This window comes from Perca fluviatilis, chromosome 1, assembly GCF_010015445.1.
Source record: "Perca fluviatilis chromosome 1, GENO_Pfluv_1.0, whole genome shotgun sequence".
NCBI classification, from domain to species: domain Eukaryota; kingdom Metazoa; phylum Chordata; class Actinopteri; order Perciformes; family Percidae; genus Perca; species Perca fluviatilis.
The window spans coordinates 9,637,417-9,652,365 of NC_053112.1; the positions used below are offsets into that span (position 1 = coordinate 9,637,417).

Below are 14,949 nucleotides of genomic sequence, written 5' to 3' on the forward strand. Positions count from 1 at the left end.
GCTTTGCCAGACCTTCCCCCACAGCGCTGCAGAGGACGGTCTGGCTAGTCCACACACGGTCTGGCTAGTCCACACAGCACAGGGAGAAAAACATGCTCTGGTTTATTGGCATTTCTTCAAACCAATGACAATCTTTCTTGGGCGGCGCTAAGTGCCGGACAGAGCAGCGGTGCCTCTGCAAAATAGCCTCAGGAAGGAACTTGTTTTGGTGGAACATGTGTACGTTCAAAGGTTGTTTTAGTTGTGCAACAGAAAACTCAGATTGGACAGATAGTCTAGCTAGCTGTCTGGATTTACCCTGCAGAGATCTGAGGAGCAGTTAACCATAGTCCTCAGAAATCCACCAGAGGTTAGAACACCAACACAAAGAAAGTGGAAGGTAACGGACATCTGGGTGAAAAGACATGCATCCGGCAGAATTTCCGGCATCAACGGAGCAATCTCCGAAGTAGAATGTCGTGGATATAGACTAAGATGCCTGGGATTACAAAGTGTCCAATCTTTTTTTTGTTCTCAATGCAGATCTCCAGGTGCAGTTGATCAGAACAACAGTCTATTAGTCTCAGACCTATGCAGAGCTGAAGTGCCACAGCCGCTGCAGTCCAGCCGGTGGTCTCTCCTACGTCTGGTTCAAGAACGCACTGAAAAATATGACTGAGAAAACTTCTACTCACGCGGATTACTTTAATCCTGGAGACGCCATCTCATGTGCTTTCAAAGGACATGAGGATTCTCGCTCTCTTTCAGTGTGTGAGTTCACCACTGTCATATTATGAGTTTATCTGGTTAATCCAAAGTAAAATACATAGACACCATAATTCAGTTTGGACGAATGATGGGTCATTTTAACCAGAGAGAAGATTCAATTTGAAAATGGAAAACTACAAATGTAAACCAAAAAGAAAGGATAAATCATTTGTTTACCACTGCAATGATGGGTAATTGGTGTTGAGTGCAGAAAACACGAGTTAATTGAATTTTGATGTACATGAAACACAGCATGGTTATATAGAGAGCCAAACAGAAAGACTGCTAGAGATCTCCTCGGAGTATTCAGGCCATAAATAAATGTTACAAATACAAATAAAATGTTTCTTTCTGTGAACAAAACATTTTTAAGTTAGGAACTACAACAAAGAAAAGATTGTATGTACGATATTCTCATCTTAAAGTTAATTTATGTTCATATACCTTCTACTCCAGATGGTCCAAAGCTCCCCTCTGTGTCAGTGAGTCCCTCTGCTGAGATAGTGGAGGGCAGATCAGTGACTCTGACCTGTAGCAGTGATGCTAACCCAGCAGCTAACTACACCTGGTACAAGGAGAATCCAGGCTTTCTCGGTGAAGGATCACAGCTCGTCTTCAGCTCCATCTGGTCCTCTGACTCTGGACAGTATTACTGTACAGCTGAGAACCAGCTGGGGAGGACATCTGAATATGCATTTATTAATGTGAAATGTGAGTAAAACCTTTTTGAAAGCAATACATAACTACTATAAGGTAGTTTGATTCACTATTAGGGAGCAGATTTGCCCCAAACCCACAACACATCCTGTTTCAGATACTGCCACATAATATAGTATTTAATAATCAGTTAACAAATGTCTCTTCCAGATGGTCCAACGCTTCCCTCTGTGTCAGTGAGTCCCTCTGCTGAGATAGTGGAGGGCAGTTCAGTGACTCTGACCTGTAGCAGTGATGCTAACCCAGCAGCTAACTACACCTGGTACAAGGAGAACCAAACACTGTCTCATGGACCAGAAAGAAGTTATCAATTCACCTCCATCAGCTCTGAGGACAGAGGGAACTACTACTGCAAGTCTGAGAATCAACATGGACAGATCAACTCTTCATCTCTATTTATAGATGTCCAGTGTAAGTACAAAACATCAACCGATCACTTTAAAAGTAAAAGTACATTACGATTCATCTACTGTATGATAAGTTAATGGTAGTGGGAGAAATGTTCTGAAGCAATTTCGCAGGCAGTTTACAGTTTTCATTTTAAGCCTGGATTAGTTCATGGTTTATTTTCCAAGTCTGTGGCACCAATTTTAAACAAAATTTTAAATAGAACAGGCTTAATTTGTTCTAGATTTGTCAAAATGAAGATCTATTGGAATCACATATGCAATTGTATTTGCATCACCTGCCCAAATGAAAAATACATCTTCTAACATATTGTTAACAGTCCAAAATGTATTATTATTACTATGAAGGAAATCAAACTCACGCCACTTTCTATCAAATATGACTGAATTTACTGTTTTAATATATATTTAGAAGTTTTACGGAGAGGGGAGGAAGGAGGAGAGTAGTCGGGGCCAGCAGCGCTTTGGTTGTTGTTTTTGGGCACTCTTCCAACCCTGTTATTAGCGTGTGTTCGAGGGTAATAAAGCCCAGTCCATCCGGTTAAACTTCGGCCACTGTCTCCTCGTCATTCAGCTACCTAGCCAGCCGTGCGGCAGAGCCGTGAACGCTACAATATGCAATTGTATTTGCATCACCTGCCCAAATGAAAAATACATCTTATAATATATTGCTAACAGTCCAAAATGTATTATTATTATTATTATGAAGGAAATCAAAATCACGCCACTTTCCATCAAATATGACTGAATTTACTGTCTTAATATTCTCCTACAGATTGTCTAAAGCTTCCCTCTGTGTCAGTGAGTCCCTCTGCTGAGATAGTGGAGGGCAGTTCAGTGACTCTGACCTGTAGCAGTGATGCTAACCCAGCAGCTAACTACACCTGGTACAAGGAGAATGAAGACTCACCAAAAGCATCAGGACAGATCTTCACCATCACTGACTATTTTACTGTGAAGCCCAGAACAGAAGAGGACGTCAGAACTCCACCTTACATCTGACTGTTGTGGCAGGTTAGTTATAATCACGAGTACTATAATACTGTACTTCACATTACATAAATTGCCTAAAGAGCCATTTTATGCCACTGCTGTTGAATGACCAGGAAAGGCACTGCAGCACACACAATTCTATAATATAATATCTATAAAGATTATTTTTTGGGGCTTTAATGGCCTTTAATGACAGGACAGCTTGAAGACAGGAAACGGGGGAGGGGGGGGTGTTTAAGACATGCAGCAAAGGGCTGTGGGTGAGATTTGAATGCGCCGCCTGCATGGCGCATGCCCTACTAAGTAAGCTAGATTTTGCCCCCACACAATTCCATTTAACAGTTTTAAATGCACTCAAACAGAGAGCAGGGCACAGTCTAATGGACCCAAACATCCTGCAATGAAATGTCAGTGTTTCTATCTGATTTCTGTCACAGGTGCATCCAGATCACACGCTGGAATACTGCTCACTTTTGTCCTGTTCGTCGTCGTCCTCTCTGTCTACCTAGGGATTAGGTGAGCATCACTATGGTTATATTAACCAATACAATTTAGCCATTTGTTCAATACAAATGATGATACTTTTTTGTTATTGTCGTTTTTATTTATTCTCCTATCAAGAAGATACAAGTTGCCCAATCAACGGTTTGAGCTCAGGCAGAAACTAAACACCATCGCACAGGTAAGAACAGTTCAGTGGTCCAGACTGAAATATCTTACAAACTACTGGGTTGATTCGGTGACGTTTTGGATGGGATGATGCTGGTGTTTGATGAATACTTTATCGGGGAGAACCCCTGACCCCCAGTTATAATGTGTCCCCCCCAATGTTGAAAATAAACAGTATGCGTATACCCTCTGACGATGATGACGGCAGTTGCGTCACCCGGACCCCAGCAGACCCTTGCGGACAGTATCATTTTGGCTGTAGCGGTTCTGTCTATACTACTTTCTGGAGTCTGCTTGGAGGACACATTGTGACACATGCGCAGTAGATCGCTCTGCAACAACTTATATCCCAGTGGCCACAAAACTAATTGGATGTCCGCCCAGATCCAATGCGTGCTGTACACCCGCTGATTACCAAGTGCAGTCTACATCTCGCAGACCTTCGCGTACTTGTGGATGCTGAAAGTAAAATTTCGGCTTAAGTCTTATTTCCTAGTAAGTACCTGAGAAAATGGTTTAACTTTTGTAGTGGAAAGTTTTTATCTGTCATACTGATGTGTGATCTTTCTTTCATATATTATCCATTACTGCATGGGTTTTTATATTTTCATGAATTTATATGTATTTACTTTTATACTATACAATATTTACTCTGTTTTCTATTTGATATTATGATATATCAGTTATAGGGATCCATTATAGTACTCTATTATCTTAAAAGGAAACCATAGCTTTCTTCTGCCTCCGTAGCACTGAGGCTGCGCTGCTCCCTCCCTCTCGTGTAGTGCCATACTAGGCAGCACCTGGCAAAGGGCCAATACCCTGAAGCAGTACAGACTAAGCAGAAAATGAGCAGAATCAGCAAGTGTACAGAAGGTAGAGTCAGCTAAAAAGGAACCACAGAGAATGAAGTGTCTGTACGCCCCTCAGAAGTCAGCTAAATGACATGTAATGTAATGTCAGAAGATGTCTAAAGAAGCCATTGGACCAGGATTGCTGAGTCGACAAGAATACAGTCCCTCCCCCTGCATGCTCCCCATAAAAACCCAGAGTTTTCTTTGTTCGTTGACACGCTTCTGCAGACTGCTTGACACTCTGTTAAACTGCCTACTTAAGAAAATAACATAGATAACTCCAGTGTGTCAGACAATCTTAATTTCCAGCTTCATCTCCGAACACCAAAGACATTTTCCACAACACTTTACCATTTTATGCTAAAAGGAAATTATACATATGTTCCGAAACATGTCAATCAAACTGTGACTAATAGTGAGTGTCACTGCGCAACGGGCAACGGAAAGTAGTTTTTTGTTTTTTCTGAGGTCAAAGCCTGCCTTTCGTTTAGTTTAGTTTATTTCAATCAACATAAATGGTAAAACAAAACAACCAAAAACACAGTGTCACCTTAGTTAATGCAGTGTCATCTTAACTCGTTTATAATCAATACTATACAGCCTGCTGTAAATCAGTATGTAGTATTTAATTGGCAAATGTTCAGAATTATTTTTATTTTTTTGGTGGACTATTTGTGTCATCTACACTGCTTTATTAAACTTTGTTGTTGTCCAACTGTCATGATTTTACCTCTCCTGTCATTCCAGACCCTGCCACGCCTCACCTGCCCCCCAGCTGTCCGCCGGGTGTTTTCTGCCAAACATCTGACCCAAATTTTTGTGAATGTGTTATTGAGTTTTACAACAACACAGAACAACATAGCATTGTGTGGAAATTTGACGTCAGTAATGTTAATTATTAACTCCTTAAAGCTGTCACAATTCTAGCTAAGCACAGGAGGAAGCGACCAGAAACCACTGCTGCACCTTTAAGTGCAGCGCTTTTTGCTCAACATCCAACCACCACCTTCCCACCACCTAGATTCACATGTTGAGAAATATTTTTGCTGTAAATAACTTTAAATGTTTGGTCTGCCATACTCAATGCTTATTCCATCTATGTTCTTATAAGGTTTTGTTTGTGTCACTTTCATTATGAATTTGGGGCTTTTATTTTGAAGGTGTTAAGCAGTGCACACTGTCTAGCACCTGACTAATAAGTGGACAGGGTTTGTCAATGTTTTGTTTCATGTTGTGATTGATATTAACATGCTTCTGCTTAACATGGCATTATTAAACAATAAAATGCTGCAGTATGAAAGTGTTTCAGTTTGCAAAGCCAAGCATGTTTTGAATTAGCTATTCGTTTGTAATTGATAGAATAATATATTGTAATCAAACTTACACCAGATAGTATCTGTCTTTGCATGTTCTTTATCTACTTATTATTGAAATGTATTGAAAGAAATTCTGATACAGGATATAAAAGCCTCTATTCCACACTCAAGCAACACAAAACAATATATATACTGTATATATATTCACATTTTAACATGTTGTTTTCATAAAACACATTCATTTCATGATTGAAATTTTCTAACAATTCATAAATAAGTTACATAAATTACTGACAAGCTTTATAATTATACATTACACCTTTTGACAGGCAAAGTGCATCCAACCTATTCTTAAAAGAATTAGTTGAAGGGGAACGCACAACTTCTTCTGGAAGCTCGTTCCATGATTTTACCGCACAGAGTGTGAAAAAATTCTTTCTCTTTTCAGACAGGCATGTTCTAGGGTAAAGTTTTAAAGAATTCCCTCGTGTCGCATACCTATTGCTCCAAAACTGAAAGATAGGCTCAACTGTTAAATCATATATTCCCTGTACAAGGTTATTCACCTGAATCATCAGTATCTCAGTAATGTTTTTTTCTCAGTATCTCAACATATTGTTGCTGTTGATTTGACTAACTTTTGTTCGGGTTTCTCTTGTTGCAGAAATGACAGAAGCAGGTTTGTAATTATTATTATTATCAAGTGCACCTCTTACCTAAGATATTCTTTTGAATTAGAGCACAACTCCTCCCAGTGGTTCACACAGGAAGCTGTGATGTGCTCCATTCCAACCACACCCTAACATCTGCTCTCAATACTAAACTTTTCCAATGCACTTATCTTAAGGATCACTGTTCACTGTTCACTCTGATCACAACATTAGATTAAACCCAAATAATTCTAACCTTCAGAGAGCCTTGAGGAAATGTACACGCAGTCCTCAGCTGTTGGGCAACAGTGCAGCTTGGCTCTCAACACTTTGGAAAAGAAAAGGTCAAATTAATCAAAACAAATCTGTTTTATTAGAGTTTCACTTTTAGTTTTTGTTCATAGCAGGTTTATGCACACCCGGACCAAAGTGCTTTACGTACATTGTATCTCTATTTATGGCCCGTTTATCATATGGACTGGGGCTATAAATAAAATTACACCTGACTTGCAATATAGGGTGAAAAAAGGAGTGATTAAAACGTGTTTTTTGCTTAAGCTTGTCCTCTCATGGAAAGTGTTAGAGGCACTTCCCTGCCCTTCATTTCCATAAACTATATTTTAAGAACTTAATGCATTGTTTGCAAAACACCAGTAAGAATCATTTCTTCATTTCAACTTGGGGATTTACAGACATTTGTCTGCTCATGCATATTAATGATGTAAAGAGGAAGGAAGTTAGGCGGGTTTTAAACAGCTTGATATCTATTTAACACTACTTTACCCAGCCCAGAAGACACACACTGTCTTCAAAGACCACATCCTCCTTTTTCTAAAGTAGACATGTTTATTTCATTTTCATTTATTGTCATTTAACAGAGACCAGAGGAGCAGCTATGAGTTTAACAGCAGCAGCGAGTGGATTTGTTGTCTTCCTTCTCTCTGTACAAGGTACTGTAGTGCACATCTACATTTACAGTATATTGTAAGGCATTTAGAAGCTTTTATTATTGATACTACAACACAGCTTTCATGAGCTGAAATTGATTTTGAATTCTTACAAAACAAATGTCATGATCCTCTTTTCTTACGTTTCAGGGCAATGTGACTGAGTCTGTATCTTCATATAAATACCTAAGATTCTTAATTGAGGATTCTCTCTCTTTTAAGCCTCCTGTTGTCCTCAGATTTTACCCCTTTACAAAAACTTTCTATATCTGAACTATGACAAAAGAATGTAAGAAACAAATCGACGAAAAACGCTGAAAAAGATTGACAAAAAAACATCGCCAAAGGTGAAAAAAAACTTGTTTAAAAAAGTGTGAAAAAAACGACAAAAGATTTGACAAAAAAGTGACAAAAAATTTGAATAAAATTGACAAAAACGTAGAGAAAAGTGTAGAAAAAGAACAACAAAATGTTGAAATTTCGACCCAGAAAAACACAAAGTTGCATGGTCGACGGGAAGACAACACTAGGGTTAAGCCTCAAATTCAGCAACTTGTGAAGAAGTTGAAGCTGAGGCTGGGTTTTTATTTCAGAAATAAGTCTTGCTTTTCTTTTGATGCAAAAAGGAAACTTGTTGCTGCTACTTTTATGTCTGTGTTTGACTATGGTGCTGTTTTATATATGCATCTTCCTAATGCCTTCACTTCTTAGATACTGTATACCATGGAGCATTGAGGTCCATAACAAATCTTAAGGCCCTAACTCCCCATTAATCCCTGTATGCTAGGGTTGGTTGGCCTGCTTCATCCATCAGTAAACTTAATCACTGGCATGGCCCTTATATTTACACACACATATATATATATATATATATATATATATATACAGTACAGGCCAAAAGTTTGGACACACCTTCTCATTCAATGCGTTTCCTTTTTATTTTCATGACTATTTACATTGTAGATTCTCACTGAAGGCATCAAAACTATGAATGAACACATATGGAATTATGTACTTAACAAGAAAGTGTGAAATAACTGAAAACATGTCTTAAATTTTAGATTCTTCAAAGTAGCCACCCTTTGCTTTTTTATTAATAAGGGAAAAAAATTCCACTAATTAACCCTGACAAAGCACACCTGTGAAGTGAAAACCATTTCAGGTGACTACCTCATGAAGCTCATTGAGAGAACACCAAGGGTTTGCAGAGTTATCAAAAAAGCAAAGGGTGGCTACTTTGAAGAATCTAAAATATAAGACATGTTTTCAGTTATTTCACACTTTTTTATTAAGTACATAATTCCATATGTGTTCATTAATAGTTTTGATGCCTTCAGTGAGAATCTACAATGTAAATAGTCATGAAAATAAACACATTGAATGAGGTGTGTCCAAACTTTTGGCCTGTACTGTATATGTGTGTGTGTGTGTGTGTGTGTGTGTGTGTGTGTGTGTGTGTGTATATGTTATCTACATGTCACACTATTTGCCCTCGCCTCAGTGTTCTGCATTTCTCTATAGTTTCCATTCACACTCTGCAGCAGCCTGAGTGACCACAGACAGAAAAGCAACCGGTGAGATCATGTGTTCAGCTGTGACTGTTCCTTAGCATTATACATTCTCATGTAAAACTGACGATTTGCATATTTCAACATTCCTCTGTTCATTTTGGCATAAACCAGAAATAACAATAATATTTGATTCATATACACATTTTCAAAAACAGACGTTAGAAAGTCCCCAACAAAGAAGTACAAATATAAGAAAAACCTGTGTGATACAGTGTTAAGCTCAGTTCTAGTAAAGCAGTCTGAGTTTAGTAAAGTTTATCCACGTCCCCAAAACCCCAAAACAAGTTGGTACTATCAGATTATCTTTGTCTCACACTGACTTGGGATGTGGGTGGTAAGTGTCAGAGCAGAAGTAGTTTTGGGAAATGTAGTTTCACACACTGAAGAGCCTTCACTACATGTAAGTCTGTCTCCTGATGTAGTTCTGAGTCTGATTGGGCTTCCTGATGTTCTCTGTGTTACAGTGATACAGGGTCAGGATGGCTGGGGAGTGACTTACACCTCTACTCAGATCTGTGCTGTTAAAGGATCAACAGTGGAAATACACTGCAGATACAGATACCCATACTGGTGGAAAGGCAGTGTTACAGTTGAGAAAACATTATGGTATACTAAAATGAAAAATGATGAACCTGTAGATCTGACAACAGTCTCAGAATATTCAGATCGTGTGCAGTACAGTTATAATAACAAGGACTGCACTCTGAGAATCTCAGACCTGAGAGAGAGCGACTCAGCTGTGTACAAGTTCAGGTTCATAACAAACCAAGAAGGTGGAAGATATACCGGTTCACCTGGAGTCACTTTGTCTGTCACAGCAGGTAAGATTTCTATTTATATGTTAATTGTTTCCAAATGTTCAAGATCTAGAAAACAATAATATAAATGTGTTGGGTGTTTATTTGCAGTTGTTAGTTGACAGTTTAATAAAACAGTTGTTGTATGTTGACAGTTTTGTCTAACATACCATTCATGTTCCTTCTTCACACATCCAGGTCTCCAGGTGATATCATATTCTTACAGGCTGGAGTGTCAGAGCAGTTGTCGTCTACCTAATAATCTTTCCTATGTCTGGTACAAGAATGGACAGGAAATTCAGGCAAAAACATCTTATTATTTATACCCTGTGTATAATTCAGACAGCTATTCCTGTGCTCTTCAAGGATATAAGGATTTCCCCTCTCCTTCAGTGTGTGAGTTTACTCAACATTCTTCCAACACAACACCATTTAGTGGAAATCTGGAAATTCCTATTGTGATTCCTCACAGACTCTGGTTTCCAAATGATCAAAATGGTTTTATCTTTCAGGTGTCCAAGGTGAATCCTGCAACAGAGTGACGTACACTGACAGAAGCATCTGCGCCTCTGAAGGCTCCTCAGTGGACATTTCCTGCTACAACAGCTACAATTATCCTGACAAATCAACATTCTGGTTCAGTCGTGAGCGTAATCATCAGTGGCAGAATCCTTCCCAGCCTGAAGACCTTAGTACAGACTCCCAGTATACAGGTCGTGTTCATGTTGAAACAGAGAGAGGACGCTCCACTCTGAGAATCTCTGACCTGAGAGAGAGAGACTCAGCTGAGTATCACTTCAAGTTCATAACACCAAGATTTGAATGGAGTAGTTTACCTGGAACAACTCTGACTGTCACAGGTACTGATCAACACAAACTGATGTAGCTAAATACACCAACACGGTACAATTAAAACACTGAACAAGTTGATAACGATCAATCAGTTTGTGAAATTACTTTTAACAAAAAATTACAGTTAACAAATAAATACAGTTTAATTGCTCGCTGCTACTTCTAGGAATTGTAACTGTTGTGGTGACATGTATGTACTTTTTTTTTTAACCTGTCAGAAAATGTTGTTTCTTGTTCTCATGTCCAGCTCTGCAGGTGCAGGTGATCAGAGTCTATCAGTCTAAGTCCTATGCAGAGCTGAAGTGTCACAGCAGCTGCAGTCCAGCTGGTGGTCTCTCCTACGTCTGGTTCAAGAACAGAGAACACATTACCTCGGTGGAGACATCTACTTATACAACCTGGTTTAATCCCACAGACGTCTTCTCCTGTGGGTTGAAAGGACATGAGAAGTTCCCCTCTCCTTCAGTGTGTGAGTTTACTGTGTCAGGACACAAACACACTGACATTACAATACAATGACAATTTCAGACGTAATCTCACTGGAGTCTTCTGATTCTTAATGGAGGTGCAGCAGGATTATTCATAGAAACAAAAATCACTCCAGTAGTAGAAATATTCAGATATACTTTATGTTCTGATGTAACATTTCAAAATAATTTCTTATTATTATTTCAGATTCACGATTTGAAATGTAAACCATGCTGTTGCTTCAGTTTATGTTTAATAATTCTGTTATTGAGATGCTCCATTACTTGATGATTGATGATGTCATGGCCAAAAGCTCTAAACTGCAGTTAACTGAACAGTTTTTGAACTGAAACAGAATCCATACTGTCAGCTTACAGAGATGGTGACTCGAGTCTGAGACTCAGACTCGAGTCGCACTTAAAATGCACAGACAGTGACTTCAGACTTAACTTGCGACTCGACCCAAAAGACTTCAGACTTTACTCGAGCTTCGAGACTCGTCGACAACCTGTTTTCATGCAATTATTGCTTTTTAAATCTAAATTTATTCATGTATTTCTATTTTATTTTATTGACGCATATACTTTGGGGAAACGTATGACGAGCTGCATGTCCCCTGCCCTTTGCCATAATGTGCAACATAATGCATGCGCTATGCCTTATGTGTGCGCACTCACATATCAAAAAATACACTGACGATGGTGACATCAAGTCCTCCCGGAGTTGTACCTTTTGTCTTTAGTTTTGCTTTCAATAACTTCGTAAACAGTGGCAGTAAGTGAACAGCTACAAGGTGTGTGGCACCAAGATAAATGATGCCAGATCAACAACGTCGAACTTCATCAGGCATCTCCAAACGCACCCAGATAGGTCAGTCACTTGCTAATGTTCTGCAGGTATTCCACACAAAGTTGGAAGTGCGCCCTCGTTTAGAAGTAGTCTCCTGGCTAATCCTGTGTTGTACAGGCCGAAGTTGGAGAAACAGCTAGATAGCCCATGTAATCCTTACCTAGCTACTGCGCATGTGCGACTGACAACAAAGATCTTACAGAAGTTGAGAGGTCTCACTCTGTAGCTAAAACAGAGACCTGACACAGGGTGAAAAGAGGTTGAAAATTAAACCATGTAAACCTATTCTGATACAATCTCAAATTACAATTGTGAACCTGAAAATGAGCATAATATGAGCATTTTAAGGTGACCAGATTTCTGAAACAAAATATGACTGACAAACAACATGCCTGAACAACTGGTCCCTGTCTCAAAGAAAAATCATCCCACCCACCACAATGACTACAGACCGGTAGCACTCACCTCACATGTCATGAAGACGTTTGAGAGACTTGTCCTTTTCTACATCAGGACTAGTGTGTCAACTCAAATGGACCCTTTACAGTTTGCATATCAGTCCAACATCAGTGTTGATGATGCCCTCATTTATATGCTGCAGAGGGCATAGACACCTGGACACCCCTCATGCATCTGTGCGGATTACATGTTTTGACTTCTCAAGCGCTTTTAATACCATTCAGCCTCAACTAATAGGGGAGAAGATGGGAAAGATGAAGGTGGATCCATCACTGGCCCTGTGGGGTTTGGACTATCTATCTCTCAGACCACAGTATGTACGCCTGCAGAACAGTGTCTCTAGCACTATTCTAAGCAGTATGGGGGTGCCACAAGGAACTGTGCTGGCTCCGTTCCTGTTTACCATCTACACAGCGGATTTTCAACACAACACCGACAGATGCTTCTTGCAGAAATTCTCAGATGACACCACAGTTGTCGGCCTCATCAGAGGAGACGATGAGGAGGAGTACAGAGGAACACTCAACAACTTTGTGAAATGGAGAGCGGACAATCACCTCCATCTCAACACCACATAAACCAAGGAGATGGTTGTGGACTTCAAGAGGGGGAGGAGGAAGATCCAACCAACACCAATCACCATCAGGGGCACTGAGTTGGAGTTGGTGGCCAACCACAGGTACCTTAGTGTACCTACAGCAAGCTGGACTGGAAGAGCCATATGGAGGCAGTGTACCATAAAGGGCAAAGCTGACTCTATTTGTTAAGGAGGCTAAGGTCATTTAATATCTGCCAACCTTTGCTCTGCAGTGTCTATCACACAGTGGTGGTCAGTGCTCTTTTTTTTGCTGTGGCCTGTTGGGGAGACGGCGTCCGCACAGCAGACAGAAACAGGGTGGACAAGCTCATCAAGAAGGCCAGCTTGGTGGTCGGGGCTGAACTAGAGACGGTCCAGCAGGAGGCACGGGCCAGAACATTAAATAAACTAGGATCAATACTGACCAACCCTGCACACCCACTCCATCTCCTGAAGGTGATAAACAGCAGCACCTTCAGTCAAAGACCGATGGCATCAATGTGCAAGTCGGAGCGGTATAGGAAGTCCTTCATACCAGCTGCTATACGACTCTATAATGCACAAAAATAACTGTCCCTTATTTATATTTTTGTATTTTAACTTATTTGTATATATTGTGAGTAAATGTGTAGTGTTATGTCTGTCTTGAAGCTGCTGTGACACTGTAATTTCCTGCAAAGGATTAATAAAGGATCTATCTATCTATCTATCTATCTATCTATCTATCTATCTATCTATCTATCTATCTATCTATCTATCTATCTATCTATCTATCTATCTATCTATCTATCTATCTATCTATCTATCTATTAATGATGCAACAGCTGTGAGTATAAAGAAATATTAGCAGATAGTTTGTTGTATTTTTCTAAGTCATGGAGACGGACCAATGAAAATATTAATAAGATACTTTTTCCAAAATAAAACTTAAGGTTCACTCCTCACCCACAACAGAATCGGCAGAATTATTTACAGAATATGACAAGGAAGTGATCTGCAATCTGGACAGCTGCGGGGAATAATAATAATAATAATAATAATAATAATAGGGATAGTTTAAAAGAAACAAAAGTGTTAAACAAAAGTAGTAATTAAATAATGAATTTGTCATTTGTTCATGTATTCTAATCTTTAAGTTAATCATGTTAATGTCTCCTCCAGATGGTCCAAAGCTTCCCTCTGTGTCAGTGAGTCCCTCTGCTGAGATAGTGGAGGGCAGTTCAGTGAATCTGAACTGTAGCAGTGATGCTAACCCAGCAGCTAAATACACCTGGTACAAGGAGAATGTATACTCCAAACACTTCAGTGAAGGACCACAGCTCGTCTTCAGCTCCATCCAGTCCTCTGACTCTGGACAGTATTACTGTACAGCTGAGAACAAGCTGGGGAGAAAGAAATCTAACAACTTCTCTGTTAATGTGAAATGTGAGTGAAACAGTTTATTTAAAATTAAATCTGTCCAGTCTTTACAGGAAAATATTTGTACTGATCATAACTTTCTTCAGCTCTAGCTCTTGCTTCCCATTCACAGTCTTCTGATATTCACTGAGCAGCTCCAGGAGATTTTAGGGGTTTTGTGCAGTTTTAGGTCTCAAATCATCACACATCAATGTAGTCAGATTACCTTCAAAGTCTAAAATGCTGATAGACACAGCTACACAGAATTAGTAATTGAAATACCATGTGTTCTTCGGCAGTGAGTCACCTTTAACCTAGAGTAATCTCTGTTAACACATCTCCTCCAGATGGTCCAAAGCTTCCCTCTGTGTCAGTGAGTCCCTCTGCTGAGATATTGGAGGGCAGTCCAGTGAATCTGACCTGTAGCAGTGATGCTAACCCAGCAGCTAACTACACCTGGTACAAGGAGAACCAAACACTGCGTCATGGACAACAAGCCATCTACCATTTCATCTCCATCAGATCTGAGGACAGAGGGAACTACTACTGCAAGTCTGAGAATCAACACGGACACATCAAGTCTACATCTCAATTTATAGATGTCCAGTGTAAGTATAAAACATTAGAACATTAAAACCTACTTATTATTTTACATATGAGTAAATGTTGTTGGGCCAT

At 39.6% G+C, this 14,949-nt stretch overlaps 1 protein-coding gene and 2 long non-coding RNA genes across 3 annotated transcripts in view; all 3 read left to right on the forward strand.

The window, feature by feature from the left end:
- Positions 1–641: 641 nt before the first annotated feature.
- Positions 642–1,725, forward strand: LOC120559601. Its single transcript, XR_005639330.1, has 3 exons — positions 642–750; positions 1,204–1,458; positions 1,615–1,725. It is a non-coding gene; the product is annotated as an uncharacterized LOC120559601 (long non-coding RNA).
- Positions 1,726–2,660: 935 nt separating this feature from the next.
- Positions 2,661–6,538, forward strand: LOC120559541. The gene is made up of 4 exons (XR_005639310.1): positions 2,661–2,885; positions 3,302–3,380; positions 3,486–3,546; positions 5,135–6,538. It is a non-coding gene; the product is annotated as an uncharacterized LOC120559541 (long non-coding RNA).
- A 433-nt stretch (positions 6,539–6,971) lies between these two features.
- LOC120559226 overlaps positions 6,972–14,949 on the forward strand; it is a 339,258-nt gene continuing 331,280 nt past the window's right edge. The window contains exons 1-4 of the mRNA XM_039800789.1: positions 6,972–7,303; positions 9,336–9,692; positions 9,867–10,064; positions 10,181–10,528. Coding sequence (XP_039656723.1) covers positions 7,249–7,303; positions 9,336–9,692; positions 9,867–10,064; positions 10,181–10,528 — 958 coding nt within the window. The 5' untranslated portion in view covers positions 6,972–7,248. The remainder of the gene's footprint in view (positions 7,304–9,335; positions 9,693–9,866; positions 10,065–10,180; positions 10,529–14,949) is intronic.